We start from the raw sequence: 15,363 nt of genomic DNA on the forward strand, positions 1-15,363 counted from the left end.
GGCTTCGGCGGTATTCGGGTGTGGCGACGTATGGTTGCGGCGGCCGGCAGGAGATCGTCGGCGCTAAGGCGCAAGAGTGGGGCTGCACTCCAGGCTTGGGACTGTTGCCGCTGCGCGCCTCCCACTATTGCGGGCGAGTCCGGGAACGACTCCGCGAGGTGCGGCGGCGGCCGGCACCCCCCTCCATTCAGGTGTAGACGCCTGTTCGTGTGCGCCTACCACCGTCGCGAGCAAGCCGACAGTGGCACCGCGCGGTGTAGTTGCGACCGGAATCCCCCTCCGTCCAAGGGCGGACGCTTGGCGGTGTGCACCTCCAACCGTTGTGGGCAAGTCTGGGAATGGCTCCGCGAGGTGGCGGCGACCGACACGCCCCTCCCTCCAGGCATGGATGCTGGCCGGTGTGCGCCTCCCATCGTCGTGGGTCAGCCCAGAAATGGCTCTGCGAGGTGTGGCGGCAGCCGGCACCTTCCTCCGTCCAGGCGTGGACGACTGTCGGTGTCACTACACCACAACACCATATCACCGTCAGACATCTGACGCCAAAACTTTTTTTATCGATGGATGATCTGACGCTAAATATAAGTAACAGACAATCTGACGCTAATTCTCCATTTAGAGATTAACTGTCTGTCGCTATAGGTAATCACCTTTAACGTCGAACTATCTGTCGCTGAAAACAGGTATAGCATCAATCCGTCTGTCGCTAAAAAAAGGGGGCCCACCTTGCTCACGCGCCCACCTACATTGAGCTCGCGCGCCCACTTGCATTTGGCATTGGCGCCCGGTGCGCCTGTCTTTAGGAATAGAACAGGCAGTGAAAAAAAATAAAAAACACAAAACCCCGAAAAAAACTATGTAGATTGGTTAAGTTCGACTCAAGTCCAGAACCGATCGTCCTGTCGCCTCGGTCCTGCGTCCGATGTGCTCAGCGCTCCTCTCCTCTCTCTCCCCCTCTCTTCTCCCATCTCACCTTAGGCAAATAGTCTCTCCAACCCCCTCCGCCTCTGGATCCCACACCCACGTGTCGCGCTCCCACCCTCCACCTTCGCTGCTCGCCTGGTCGCCGCTGGTGTGCTCCGCCGATGCCGATGCCGCTCGTCGACCTTATCATCTGCAGCTCTATGTCGGCACCAAATTCGTTAGGGTTTGGGGTTCCCGGCTTGCCGCAGGCAGCACCAAGTCTCATCCATCGCACCACCCCGCCCAATCCTGTCCTTCACCCTCCGCCAAGTCGTGGCGCGTTGAGCAGCCATTAGGGGGGCCTACTTGTGCGCCAGATCCACGGCCGCTCGTACGAGGGAGGCTAGATCCATGGCCGCTCATGGTAGGGAGACCGGTTCTGCCTCATCCTCGAGTACCTCTACCCTGCCGGCGCCGTCGTGCATTGAGAATCCAGGTGAGGTTGTCCTCCCTATCACCCCCAATCCCCATGCTGCTACCTAGCGTCGCTGCTACTGTGCACCTAGAGTTCGGCCGCTGGAAATCCTCTGCTCGTTGCTCTGTGCTTGCTGCTCTGTGCTGCCACTGCGTGTAATCTAGGTGTTTTATGAAATGTCAATGCAAGCTAACTGTTGTTTTGCAATTGACTGCTATGTGCTAGCCTCTGTTGGATGGTGTTGTGATTAAATGCATCGTCATACAAGAATATGTAATGCTCTTCCCACCTGGCCCTTGTCTGTTTTTTTGTACAGTTGTTTTTGTAGGAGTTAGGCAGTAGAGAGATGATAGAAGTGGCGAGAGAACAGAACAAACATTTAACTGGTGTTGAGATTTTCTTAACCCATAGATGACAAAATGGTTGGGAGTTGGGACATTTACTTGCATCAAATTCAAATTACTATCCTTGGCTGTAAGATCATATAACCTACAATCTGAACTTAGCACTCCTACATGACAGAAGCACTACATAATTAATCAGTCTTTGGACCACGTAAAGGTTCAGTCTAGAAATTAGCACTAGCATGTGTGACTGTGTTACAGGAAAAAAAAACCCAAATTTCTATTTCAACTTTAAAAAGTCTGATAATATTAGTTACCTAGTTCCAACATCTATTGCTTGCCTTAAACACTAGTGACGGTTGCTTGAAACTGGGTCATGCTTGAGTGAGTTTGATTCAGGGTATTTTTGGCCTGAGCTAGTTCACTTTTTTAGTAGTTGCTTTTGTTAGGACAATGGTCTGGACATCTTACAGAGCAGAAAAGTAGCTCAATTCTCTCACATGCCTTCTCATAGATGTTCTGACCTTGGTTCTACTAATGGGAGCCCATTTTGTTCTAAAACTAGGATGGTGTTAGTTTTGCTTCTGTGTCACTGAAACTAGTTACTGTGAACATACTCATAGAACAAGCACTACATGGTTTTGAAAGAGAATGTTGGCTGAAAAGTATATCTTCCTCACAATGTGATTCTTCTGCTGCTGATTTGTTTGGAGTAAGCAGGACGCCAGCTGTCTAAGTAAACACAGGTAACTGAATTTCACAGTAGGATTCAATTTGTGCAGAATTTGCTCCACTAACCATTTTCTGCCTAATTTTTAGCATGTTAAAGATTCTGGAGCTCTCCATACATCCTTGGACCAATAATGCCAGCCTGTTTCTTGGTGTTGGATCCACACGCTTAACTAGCAGATAAGGTGGAGGGTAAGTTCTAGCGTTTGTTGCCATTGGTTACTTTTTTATTTGAGTGATAGCGGTAGTAGTAAGTGCACTAGTCTCAGCAGGTAGCTAGCTAGCTATGTAAAAATCCTCTCTAATTTGTCCCATACATATGCACGCATCACCAGCTTATACTTATATGTAATGTGACATATATAAAATCCTCTCTAATTTCTTTCTAGTAAGTTTTTGCTCTATCTAGCTGCTATAACCTTAATTTCTTACTAGTAAGTTTTTGCTCCACATCATGATTTAAATTGCTCATAGTGGGGATTTAAATTTGCTGAAGACTTATTTACATTAGGAATCCTTATTTTGCTTCAATCTCTTCACTAAAATGTTTAAGTTCACACTTGCGCTGGAATCTTGGGTGAATCTGCTCTTATTTTCTAACTTGATTCATTCCTTTGCCTATAACAAACATGGAGTGGTTTTATTTGTTTGTTTTCTTTTCGCTAAATTATAGCTTGCATTTAACTGAATTGTTCAGTCTTATGTCAAGAACCAAACAAAAAGGTAGCACTGTTTGATGATCTCTGGGTCAGCCCCCTTCACCCTTTTCTTTTGGCATTGTTTGTAGTTGTCGCCAAGTACTTGTCTCTTTCATCTGAATCATTTAACTAGATAGTAATATATATCAACCACAGTTAATGTGTTTTCCTTAGCACGTTGCAAGAGCAAACCGTGGGCTCTGTTGTCATTGTCCCTTTTCACATAACTTTCAAGACTGTTCTGCATTTTTTTGTCTTTTATCACACTGCCATATGCATTTGCAGTCCCTCAGTTATCATGATTTGTTATTCTTCTGCAGATTTTTGCTCCATCTCAGGAGCTGAGCAAGCAAGGGTGTATCCTGGAGGCTGCTATTGAAGCAAGTGCTACTGCAATTATCAATCTCAAGGATAGCCTAAATGAATGGGACAGTAAAGTGGGCGATGGTGACTGTGGAACCACAGTGAGTTAAATTGTGTTTACCAATTCAATTCAATGCTTATTTGACTACTGCTATTTTAGGATTGAGTAATTCACTGCTGTTCTTTTCAGATGTATAGAGGTGCAACAGCTATTCTTGAAGATATGAAAAAGCGGTAAGTTAAAAGCACTACAAATCATTGGCAAGAAGTTTTTTATTCTTGAAATGTAGATTAGAAATATGATAATTGTGCTGCTGACATGTGATAAAAAAGACGATATATGAACTCCCACCTGGTTTTACTAGCTTTAGTATATAACGCTGGTTCCTGTCCAGTGGAAATCATATACATGATGCTGATGATTCTCATTAGTTCTATCACTGTATCACACTTCATTTCCAGCCAGTGTCTTTTTCTGTATCATTTTCCTGATATTATAATCGGGTCAGCTAATTTTATGATATAATTCATTTTTTTTCATGTAAAATTTGACCAAAATTTAGTGCATTTTTTCTCTATTCCAGTTACCCTATGGATGATGCAGCTGGAACAATAAATGAAATTGGGGCAACAATCCGAAGGGTGATGGGTGGAACAAGTGGAATCTTGTATGATAATTTGTGCTTTCGGTGCCCATTTTTTCCTTATTGAATGTATGATTACTACGGAGTAAACTTACGGTTCCTATTTCCTAATATACTCCAGGTATGACATACTCTGCAAGGCTGCCTATGCAAGCTTAAAGCAGAGCTCAACTGTCACTGCAAATAAATGTAAGCAATGTGCTTGATCTTTCTGACCATATATCATGAATTTTACATACTAAATAAACCTTGCTGCTTTTCTGCAGGGGCTGATGCTTTAGAGGCATCCGTTGCTGCTGTTAGCAAATATGGTGGTGCCAGCGCAGGATACCGCACAATGTTGGATGCCCTAATTCCTGCTTCTGCTGTTCTGAGACAGGTTACTTCTTGATTCTACTTTATCTTCCTGCACAATTGTCCATGGTTATCTGATAAAATTACTGTGCTGAGCAGAGACTTGAGGCTGGGGATGATCCTGTGACTGCTTTCATCGCTTCTTCTGAAGCAGCATCAGCTGGCGCTGAATCCACCAAACAAATGCAAGCAAAGGTATATAATCTCACTCACCCTACTCCACATACTTAATGTTTAAGCTCTGTACAACCTTACTATTGCAGGATCATCGAACAAGAATGGTTTTTATGGTTCTGGCCTAAGAATTAATTTTTACTGCAGGTAGAGACTCAGGAATTACAAGTGGAAATCAAGACAGGTATATCTACATCCATGATCTGCTTAGCTAAAGCAGCTTGAGCTATTGTAAAGTTTTGGAGGATGTTCTTCTTGTCCCTTCTTATGATCATTATGTTTTGGAGGATGTTCTTATTGTCTCCAGAGGAAATAAATGAGATGGTGAGCTTATCTATGTGAGTTGTTGTAAAGTTTTGGTCAAATTTGTGAAGATGCATATATGTTTGTTGAAGTTGAATCTTAGTTGTGTAGTGGTATTTGTATTATTGTGGACAATTGTTGATGGATCCATGTTTCAGGTTCATGAATGAATCTATTTGTATGAGAAATGTGCACAATGATGTTACTTTTGTATTAATTTGCAACCAAATGGCCTTTTATTTTTTTAATGAATTTAAATGATCTCGTCAAACCATCTGTCGCTAAAAACATTTGTAACTTCAAATTGTCTGTCGCTATAGAGTCCTGCCAGGCTATCTGTCGCTAAAGAGTAGCAGCAGACTATCTGTCGCTAAAAAATTCAGGGCAACGGACTGTCTGACGCTAAAAGTCCTGTCTGACGCTAAAGATTTTTAGCGACAGGACTTACAACGTCTGCAGAAGTCTGTCGCTACAACTTTTTAGCGTCAGACTGTCTGTCGCTATAGCCGCTTTTAGCGTCAGACCGTCCATCGCTAATTTTGGTGTTGTGGTGTAGTGTGTGCGCCCCTCCCACCAACGCGGGCGAGTCCAACAGCGACTGAGTGCAGTGTGGCAGCGACCGGCACCCTCCTCCTTTGTCCAGGCACTGACGCTTGGCTGTGCGCACCTCCCACCATCGCGGACGAGTCTAGGAACGGCTCCATGAGGTGTGGCGGCGGTTGGCACCCCCATCCGTCAAGGCACAAACGCTTGCTGGTACGTGCCTTCCACCGTCGTGGGTGAGTCTGACAACGCCTCCACGTGGTGTGGCGCCAACTAGCACAACCCTCCGTCCAGGTGTGGACGCTCGCCGGTGCGTGCCTCCCTCCGTCGCGGGTGGGTCAACAGGAGCACTGACGAAGGTTCTGGGCGAAAGCTCAGCTCAGATTAGTTTGGGCTAGCGACGAGGATGTTCTTGTTGAATGCGTCACTGAAGAACTTGCTGCTCCGTCTCCATGGTCGGCCCATTCAACCCCTCGTCGCAAGGCTCGTGCGAAAGCCTTGCCAAGATCCTGCGGCGTCTCCTCTTGCTGTCATATACCTCACTGAAGGCATCGTCGAAGAGTTCCTTTATCTTGGTGTTGAGATTTTTTTTCTCCTCTCTTTTTGGTATATTTGTGGATATGCCAGGTTCTAGCCCTTGTGTTGGGGCTGTTATATTGGTTTTAGTGTGGTTTTCCAAAATAATCAGATGATAGGGTTTTCTCCACGTTCCCTAAAAACAATGTTGTTGATGATAAATCAATACTATCAAGGAGGGAATCTCTCCACTCCCTAGTTTTCTATAAAAAAAATACATGCAAGCACGGGAAAAGCGGCACATCCTATCTCTATATAGTATATGTGAACAGAGCAAAGAGTCAGTGGATCAGAGCAGCTGCAATGCCGAGGCACCTGTTAGTAGAAGCGTAGGCTAGAAGAGGAATTTGGGAAAGGAAAAGCAGAGCACGGTAGGAGTGCTTAACAGAATTCAGTTATGGTTTACAATTTTCATAATCCTCTGTCCTCTCTCTTCTCCCTTTAAGTACTCGGTAATGCGGGGAAACGACCATCCGTCCGCCGGACACTCCATTGGTGGGCCGCGCTGCCAGCTCAAGACCCCCCGCTCCTCCATTTCTAAATAAAAAAATTCGGCCGTCCACGTACTCATTGCTATCTGCTCACTTGCTCCTATCCGCTCGCCTGCCGCCTCTAGTGCTCGGCTGCTAGCCCAGCCAGTCGCAGCGCGCGATCGCCTCTGAGGTGCATCGCTCGGCTGCCGGCCCTGCCAGGCACGGCACACGGTTGTCTCTGAGTCGCGATGCTTGGCTGCTGGCCCCGGCGCAGCGCGTGGTTGCCTCTTCTAGTCGCGCGGCCGCTGCCTCCCACCACTTCGTGCGGCCGATGCCTCCCTTCTACATCGTGCAGCCGCCGCCTACAAGCGTTCGCCATGCCGCTGACTCCGGTGAACTCCACACACAGACGAGCCTCCATTCTTCCAAGCAGCAAGGAGATGTTGCGCTGAAAGCGCATGTTGCAAGCGTACGTTTCTGGTGTTTCAGAGGTATGTTGCAAGTGTTTCATATGAATGTTGCAAGAGTAGATCGGGATGTTGCACGTTGTACACGTATGTTGCAAACATCTGTTTAAAATGTTACATCTGTTATTTCAGACGTACGTTGCAAGTGTTTCTTTGCATGTTGCATATGTTTCACGCATATGTTGTAAGTTTTTTTGTGGATGTTGCATATGTTTTGAAATGGCTTTTTCAAGTGTTTTCATGTGTTTTTTCAAGTGTTTCATTTTATCTTCAATCGCATGTTGCAAATGTTTTATTTCGATGTTTCAAAAGTAGATCGGGTGATGCGGCTGGGGACTGACCTGCCGCAGCCGCCGAGCGGGCGCAAACATCCAGGCGGGGAAGCGGAGGGGGCACGAGCGGTACCGCATGGGGTCGGCCAACGCGGTACAACAGATTTCCTTGGGCCTGAAATTGTGTAGAGTGCTGAATGTAGCCCAACCCTTGTGTTCACAGTTTGGCATCAGTGTATATATTCATATTATTTTGCTCCTATATTTCTAGCACTAGTAGAGATGGGGACATGTATTATTTATTTTTAATGAAGGAAATGTTGTGTAACAAAAACCCCACCGCAAGCAGACATGCATGGAACACAAACAGGGAAAAACGAGGCTGTCCTTCCTGTGCTTTCCCGATCCCTGCAAACACCTTATCCTCTGCTTTGTGTGGATTGCTTTGAACCTGACAGGTTACCAACACGTACTGAGACGTGTGCATCCATTGCATGGGAAATATTTATTGCATCGTGTGTCATCCAAGCCCCAAGCAATATAATGTGTGGTGTGGGCATCCAGCCTCCAGCAGCGACACAGCGTGGCAGATCAGTGCGATTGACAAAGATGAAGCAGCAGAGACAAAGCCAAATTCTTTCCGTGATCTGTCTGTCTAACAAACCAACTCACAAGCAACAGATAACAAGCTGACCGGCCTTTACGCAAGCGTAGATGCTAGCTATCACAGATTAAATTATTATTAGAAACCTTGCAATTGATTTGTTACTCTGGTCATCAAGCAAAGCATAGCTTGCGGTGTATAACCCCTAATACCTTTCCATTCAATTCGGAATTCGATCCAGCTGCCGGCTGCCGGCATGGTATATATGCCAATGTGTAAAACTGAGAAATTCCAGTGATTCCACAAGCAAGGAATTGTGAGTGAGATAGAACAAGTCTCTAAAGGAGTATTCCAGTTCCATCAATCTATGCTTCCTTGCCAAGTTTGGCACTCTCTTGATCCTTGGCGTGCATGTACCTACGAAGCATTATATCGTCGTCTTCCTTTTTCCCTTTTTCTTTTCAGGTCCACCTACCTATATATTATTATTCATAAGGGCCGTACTTGTCACCTTGCCTGTGTCACCAATAATCACATTCTCAAGAGCAGTTAGCCGCCCAAGACTCAAGCACCACCACCGGCAAATTGAGGTGACTCCATCCTCCCTCCAGCAACTATATATACTTCAGCAATACTACTACTTTTAATTTCACTTACATTTCTCTAATGTCTCTTGCTTTGCTTGCAACGTTTCTTCTTTCCTGTTTGAATTGTAAGTCTATGGTCTGTTTGGCTCAACTATTAGAGGTGGAAAAGCTACTGTGAGAGCTGTTGTGAGCTGTGTGTTGTGAAAAAACTATAAACTACACTACTACAGAAAAGATTAACCCAGGAGGGCGAAAGTAATTAACCGAGGTGGGCATCACAACCGCCTCGGTGGAAAGGTCACGGTAAATGAATCTTTCCCGAGGCGGTTGAAACGCCCGCCTCGGTTAAGCAAATAAAAAAACAAAAAAAGGAAAAATCCATTGACAGGTCCAACGAGCCCATCCACGGGCCTGCCGAGCCCATCCATGCACCGTCGCCGTAGCTCACTGGTACCGGCCTTCCCACGCCACCGCCGCCTCGTCCGCTCTCGGATCCGGCCTCCCTGCCACCGGATTCGGCCTCCCAGCAGCCGGATCCAGGCTCCTCCTCGCCCACGCCGTTGGATCTAGGATCCGGGAGGGGCCTGAGAGAGAGAGAGAGAGAGAGAGAGAGAGAGAGAGAGAGAGAGAGAGAGAGAGAGAGAGAGAGAGGGAGGGAGGGGAGAGGGGCGCCGAGCCGGAGGGGAGGAGGGGTGCTGTCACTGCTGCCAGCTCGGTGGAGGGGCGCCGCCGATGCCGCTGCTCGGTGGAGGGGCGTCGCCGCCGCTGCCTGCTCGGTGAGGGGTGCCGCTGCCGCTGCTGCTCGGTGGAGGGGCGCCACTGCTGCTGCTTGGTGGAGGGGTGCCGCCACCACCGCCGGAGGGAGAGGGAGCCTACCGCCCGCACGAGGCCACGCCTCCACCACCGCACGCCGCCCGCAGGAGAGAGGGAGGTACCGCCGAGAGAGAGGGAGGGAGGGAGTGCCGGGCAAAGAGAGGGAGGGAGGGAGTGCCAAGCGCCGTGCGCGTTACGGAGTGAGGGAGCGCCGGGAGGGAGCGGGTGCGGCTGGGAGGGAGGAAGTGGAGTGAGCAAGGAACCCTAAGTCTTGGTTATATATATATGAGCCCAATAGACTAATGAGTATGGGCTTTGCCTGGGCTGGAAGCTGGGCCACTATTTACCGAGGCGGGCCTTATAATGTGACCGCCTCGGTTAATGTATTAACCGAAGCGGTTGCGTTAGGAAAACCGCCTCGGTTAATAAATATTAACCGAGGCGGTCGCGTTAGGCTGCCAGCCTCGGTAAATTGATTTTGCGAGGCGGTTGCCTGTGACTGCCACGGTTAATAAAAAATGACTGCCTCGGTTAATACCAGGCATTAACCGAGGCGGTTTAAAAGCGCGCCCGCCTCCGAGCCCAATTTCAAAACGCCTCATAAAATCTTTTTGTGTAGTAGTGCTATTAGGTTAAAACAAGTATGAAACGTATCCCATCTATCTTTCTACCTTAAAACAGCCGTGAAACATTTTTCTATTGGCACCCATTTGAAAAAGCAGAATGCTGAAAGCCAAAAGCAGAGTCCATGGTGCTACGAAAAATGCACTACACGAAAGCAGCTCCTTCTGGAAAAGCACATTTTGGTTCCACTCGTTTGGTTCGTTAGGTTGCTTGTGAACTATGTTTGGTCTGTGTGACACTAGTTTTGCAGGGATCATGTTGGTTTTCGGAAACATTGGCTTACTAAGACCATATGTTGTAACTCTTCTTTCCTCTTAATGAAAAATGTACTTACTAAGATCGAGTCACATCTTAATCATTAATTATACTCCTTAAAATAAGCCTTGCATCCAGTTTGAATATGAGTTAGCTTAAGGTGATTTGGTGCATGCACGCTGGCCCTTTTTTACTTTGGCTGCTGATTACATGTAATGTAACAAACGAAAGACTACATGAGCCTGCAGCTATTCAGAAGAGACTAATAATGTGTGGCGAATTACTTGTTTCTGTGTAGGACGTCCTCTGGAGCCATGGCCGCCATCCTGGATGCTATGGCACCCTACGTGACACAGCTGATAGCAGACATGGCGAGAGAGGAGGTGGACATATTGCTGGGTGTGTCCCACGACATTGAGAAGCTCAAAGATAACATGGAGAGCATCAAATGCTTCCTTGCTGATGCTGAGAGGAGGTGCATAACTGAACAGATTGTGCAGAGATGGGTGAGGAAGCTCAAGGACGCCATGTATGATATCACCGACATCCTTGACATATGTCAACTTGAAGATGACAAGCACAAGGAATCTAAATGTGGTAGCATGGAAGAGAAGGCTTCGCGATGCTTGCAACCATTGCTCTTCTGCCTGCGGAATCCTCTGTTTGAGCACAAGATAGGAAAGCCACATCAAGGAGCTGAACCAGCAGCTAGAAGACATCCACAAGGAGGCGGACAAGTACAAGTTCAATATTGGCCTTGGTTCCAACCCAGAGCCAAGAAATCTAACTGCTGCTAGGTTATCCAGCTCTAGGACAAGTTCACAGTTCGACGAGTCAGCCATAGTTCGAGAACAGATAGAGAGGGACACAAGAGAAATTGTTCAGGTGCTAACCACAGATGATGATAACGATCATAGCATCAAAGTTGTGTCTATCGTTGGTGCAGGCGGCATGGGTAAGACCACCCTCGCCCAGAAGATCTTCAACGACGCAACCATCGAAGAGCACTTCAAAAAAAAGATATGGCTAAGCATCACCCAACAATTTGATGTTGTTGAGCTACTGAGGACAACAATCGAAAATGCTAGGGGAGACCATGGTGGGAGGCATGACAAAAGCCCAGGATCTTCAACCGGCTCAACAAATCCGGCGGACGGTGGGTCGCGGAGCTCCCCTCGGTACTCTGGAGCCTAAGGACATCCAGCAGTCGGGCAACCGGTTACACGCCATTTTTCATGGTCTACGGCTCCGAAGACATCCTCCCAACCGACCTCGACTACGGAGCGCCAAGGTTCAAGGCCTACAACGAGCAGGGAAACGAAGCATCTATGGAAGACGCCATGGACCTGCTTGATGAAGCACGCGACATCGCCCTGCTCCGTTCGGCCAAATACCAGCAGGCGCTACGATGGTACCATAGCCGACACGTGCGGGGTCGCGCCTTCGGCGTAGGCAATTTAGTCCTTCGCTGCATCCAGAGCAACAAAAATCGCCACAAGCTTTCGGCGTCATGGGAAGGACCGTACATCATCGCAGAAGTACTCCAACCTGGCACCTACAAGCTCAAGACTGAGGATGGCAAAGCCATCGCCAACGCCTGGAACTTCGAGCAGCTATGTCGCTTTTACCCTTAGTCTTTCCGTTCCAAAGCTTCCAATATGCTTATCAAACTAAGTAATGTTTCTTGCAAAAACAGAAAAATGTTACCTCCTATCGGGTTCGCTTCTGATCTGATCAGTCATCAGTAACACGCAACCCCGACAGCTACCTAGGGTCGGGTTTTACTCGGGGGCTGATAGGAGTACATATACTCAGGAACATTCTCCCATCCGACCCTTCTTTTTTAAGACAAGACCTAGAAATAAGAGTTGCCGAAAACTAACGATGAGTAAAACTGGTTGGAATGCAAAAAGCCTACGCCCCGTTGGCTACGACATCGCTTGCTCACCAGCGTGATCATTACTTAGTCGCTCGCAACTTAAGTTTGTAATGCCTTAACATAAAACAAGGGTCGGATCGCAACAAACTTTATGTATATATACTCAGGAACATTGTCCCATCCGACTCTTCCTTTTTATGGCAAGACCTAGAAATAAGAGTTTCAAAAACTAACGATGAGTAAAACTGGTTGGAATGCAAAAAGCCTATGCCCTGACGGCTATGACATCGCTTGCTCACCAGCATGGTCATTACTTAGTCGCTCGCAACTTAAGTTTCTAATGCCTTAACATAAAACAAGGGTTGGATTGCAACAAACTTTATATATATATAGAAAGGCCAAACAACGTTTATAGCCATAATAAAAGTCTTTACAAAAAGACTGACGCTAGACTCAGCTATCTAACTAAACACCCTTGGGCAGGATTTCTTCTCTGACCTTCTCCGCCAGGTCCTGCGCTGGGAGAGCCGCTTCCTTCTCAATTTCGTCCAGCTCGACGTCAGTGTAGCTAGGCGCGAAGCCCTCACTGATCACCAGCAGGTCGATGTTGACATAATGGGAGAGGGCGATGGCGAATGCACGATGGACACCGGTGTATAGGGCCTCCCTTGCAAGTGCGCGTGCCCTATCTGGGATTTGGGTAACTCATACTACGAGCGAGCTTGTCTCCACGGCCGGGGCGACCCCGAGGTCGTCGAAGACCAACCCGACGGCAGCGCACAAGTCATCGTGGTCGTCGCTCTTCGACTAGAGTTGACCCCACACCTCGGAGAGTTCCCTCTGGAGCACGCCAACATCCCCGGCCAAGGCGGCGGCTAGGCCCTCAGCTTCTTCTTTCAACTTCTGCTCGTTTTCGAGCATGCGCCGAGCGTCGGCGCTCTCTTGATGGGCAAAGTCAAGTGCCAGGTGGAGTCATCCAAGCTCCGCAGCATCTTCCCCGGCCTTGGCAACGACAACCTTGAGCTTGTCCTCAGCCTCGTTGGCGTGTTGGCGGGCTTCCCGTTCCTTGGTCTAGAGGCTCGTCACCTCCTCTTGCAGTCGTGGCACTTCGACAGCAAGCCCCCAGACCCCCCTCTCACAACGTAGGAATAGGGACTTCTCCCGGCTACGCATAGCAAGGGACTATGAAAAATCAGGTTATAATTATATAAACAGGGCTCGAAAGTAGAAAATGTGAAGACACGACAAACCTGGCCGGCAGGGGCGACACCATCCTTCAACACCCCCAATGCGTTGGTCAGAGAACGGACTGTGGACTCAAGTCCCGAGCGCACGCTCGTCCAGTCCTTCACCTCCGTTGGGTCATCGAGGGTGAACACCGGGTCGCTCGGGTCTAGCCGCCTGGCCCAATGGAGCCGGTATCTTCCCCACGTGAGCGGATCATCGCCTAGTTAGACAAGGGACTAGGAGGGCCTAGCCCCAACCGAGGGGTCGGCTGTCGCAACCGTCGGCGTTGGCTCGATGGGAGCCGACGGTACCTCCTCCGTCACCGACGCTCCCTCGGGAGCGGACCCTTCGATGGCAGAGGAGGCTGGCAGCTTGGGCTTAGAAGTCCGAGCCATCACCGCGTCTGTAGGGGATGCCTCGATCGCGCCTCCTCCCGTCTGCTCCACCTCAGGCGCGTCGACCGGCACGGGCGCCGATTCCACGAGAGCCTCCTCCGGCGCAATCGGCGCCTTCGCCTCCCCCGCTTCCTCAGGCGGTGCCGTGTCTACCTCAGTACCATCACAGCGTGCCCCTGGCACCACACTAGTCAGCACCTAGGGGATTGGCCGACGCGCCAGGATCTTCTATGGCGCCAACTCCAGGAATTTGTTGGGGCCGGTCCTACGGAAAGCACCAATGTCACACGACGAAATCCGAGAATGCAACAAAAGGAACTCATTAACTCACCTCGATGCCATTATCCGAGAATGTTTCGAGGACTGGTCGCTCGACTCCAACACCGCCACGTCGACAATTGACTGCTTCGATCCCCCGGTGGGGTCGGTCGAAGCGGGCGGACTTGCTCCTCTGACCTCGGGGGCGCGTCCCCGCCCCCTCCCCCGCCCCCCGCTCATCTTGGAGGCGCATCCCCTTCGATTTGCGTCGGCCTGCTCATCCTCACGCGCAAGCGCACCCCATGGGATGTCGAGGTCGGACTCGTACTCCTCCTCTTCCTCCTCCTCATCGCCGTCGCTCTCCTCCTAGCCTTGCTGGCGCTTTCCACATTGTAGCCTCGCTCGCTCCTTCTTCGCCTTCTTCCGCTCCTTCGCCTTCGCCGCCTCAGCCGTGGCATGGTTCGCCGCCCTCCTAGCCATGTCCTCTGTCAGTGGTAGGTCGGACTCACGAGCAAAGAGGCCAGGCTGCAAATCCCGATGCTTAGAATCTAAGAACAGAGGAGGGTCGGTCAAGGAAAGAAACTCGAAGAAGGCTTACCAGTTCGACAAAACCCGTGTCTGGCCGCATCGCGGGATGCCCCGGGACCAGGTACATCGGGGCGAGATCCATAGATGGATCCACCAGGCACTCCATTGCCTCCTTGATGCGTTGTGCCATTTCGTCGACACTAAGGGCCTCACTAGAGAGCATCACCATCCCTTTGGGCGCGGAATCCAGCGTCATCTTGTACATCGGAAGAGCGCACGCCATTAGCGGCGCCTGCCTCCGGACATGGTACGCTCCGATGATGCCGGTCCCATGAGGACCGTGGCCCTTTAGAGTTGCGGTGGCTTTGAGAAGGTCACCGAGCCTCTTCTACTCCTTCACGATGGGCCCGTACCTCCACACGTCTGGCGCCTCCTCGATCAGGCGGCCAGTGAAGATCGACAGGGGGGCGGTGTCGTCATTCTTCAGGTAGAACCAGAGCTTATGCCACCCCTTGTTGGACTTCGACAATGGGATGGACATGTACTCCGATGATCGGTTGCCTCAGAGACGGATGCTCGCACATCCAATCGGCACCGCCAGGTCCGGCTTCTTCTCCTTCTTCTTCTGTAGCTCGACGGCGAAGAAGTACTTCCACAGCTCGAAGTGGGGCTCGATCCCCAGATACCCCTTGCACAACGCGATGAAGGCTGATATGTGTTGAATCTCGTTGGGATTTAGATGCTGCAGCTCAAGCCCAAAGTAGTGCAGCAGCCCTCGGAGGAATCAGTGGGGAGGAGTCATGAACCCGCGCTCGTGGAAGGGGACGAAGGAGACGACGTAGCCATCGGGTGGCGATGGCTCATCCTCAACACTAGGT

At 49.5% G+C, this 15,363-nt stretch overlaps 2 protein-coding genes across 2 annotated transcripts; both read left to right on the plus strand.

Annotated features, from left to right (window-relative positions):
- The first annotated feature begins 1,271 nt into the window (after positions 1 to 1,271).
- Positions 1,272 to 4,906, plus strand: LOC136489619 (putative 3,4-dihydroxy-2-butanone kinase). The gene is made up of 8 exons (XM_066486198.1): positions 1,272 to 1,396; positions 3,485 to 3,610; positions 3,700 to 3,743; positions 4,094 to 4,177; positions 4,275 to 4,342; positions 4,420 to 4,532; positions 4,607 to 4,702; positions 4,829 to 4,906. Exons 1-8 carry the CDS (start codon positions 1,322 to 1,324, stop codon positions 4,904 to 4,906), a joined length of 684 nt encoding a protein of 227 aa, XP_066342295.1. The 5' UTR covers positions 1,272 to 1,321.
- A 5,606-nt stretch (positions 4,907 to 10,512) lies between these two features.
- Positions 10,513 to 11,392, plus strand: LOC136489620 (putative disease resistance protein RGA3). The gene is made up of 2 exons (XM_066486199.1): positions 10,513 to 10,812; positions 10,877 to 11,392. The coding sequence occupies exons 1-2, from the start codon at positions 10,513 to 10,515 to the stop codon at positions 11,390 to 11,392; spliced, it is 816 nt and encodes a 271-aa protein (XP_066342296.1).
- The last annotated feature ends 3,971 nt before the right edge of the window (positions 11,393 to 15,363 follow it).

This window comes from Miscanthus floridulus, chromosome 10, assembly GCF_019320115.1.
Source record: "Miscanthus floridulus cultivar M001 chromosome 10, ASM1932011v1, whole genome shotgun sequence".
Lineage (NCBI taxonomy): Eukaryota > Viridiplantae > Streptophyta > Magnoliopsida > Poales > Poaceae > Miscanthus > Miscanthus floridulus.

Excerpts from the sequence above, each read along its gene's own strand:
- LOC136489620 (XM_066486199.1), top strand. The coding sequence starts at position 10,513 with ATGGCCGCCATCCTGGATGCTATGGCACCCTACGTGACACAGCTGATA. Across the intron at positions 10,813-10,876 it reads GTGGTAGCATGGAAGAGAAG|GAAAGCCACATCAAGGAGCT; the intron begins GCTTCGCGATGC and ends AGCACAAGATAG.
- LOC136489619 (XM_066486198.1), top strand. The coding sequence starts at position 1,322 with ATGGTAGGGAGACCGGTTCTGCCTCATCCTCGAGTACCTCTACCCTGC. Across the intron at positions 3,611-3,699 it reads ATGGTGACTGTGGAACCACA|ATGTATAGAGGTGCAACAGC; the intron begins GTGAGTTAAATT and ends TGTTCTTTTCAG. Across the intron at positions 4,703-4,828 it reads CCAAACAAATGCAAGCAAAG|GTAGAGACTCAGGAATTACA; the intron begins GTATATAATCTC and ends TTTTTACTGCAG.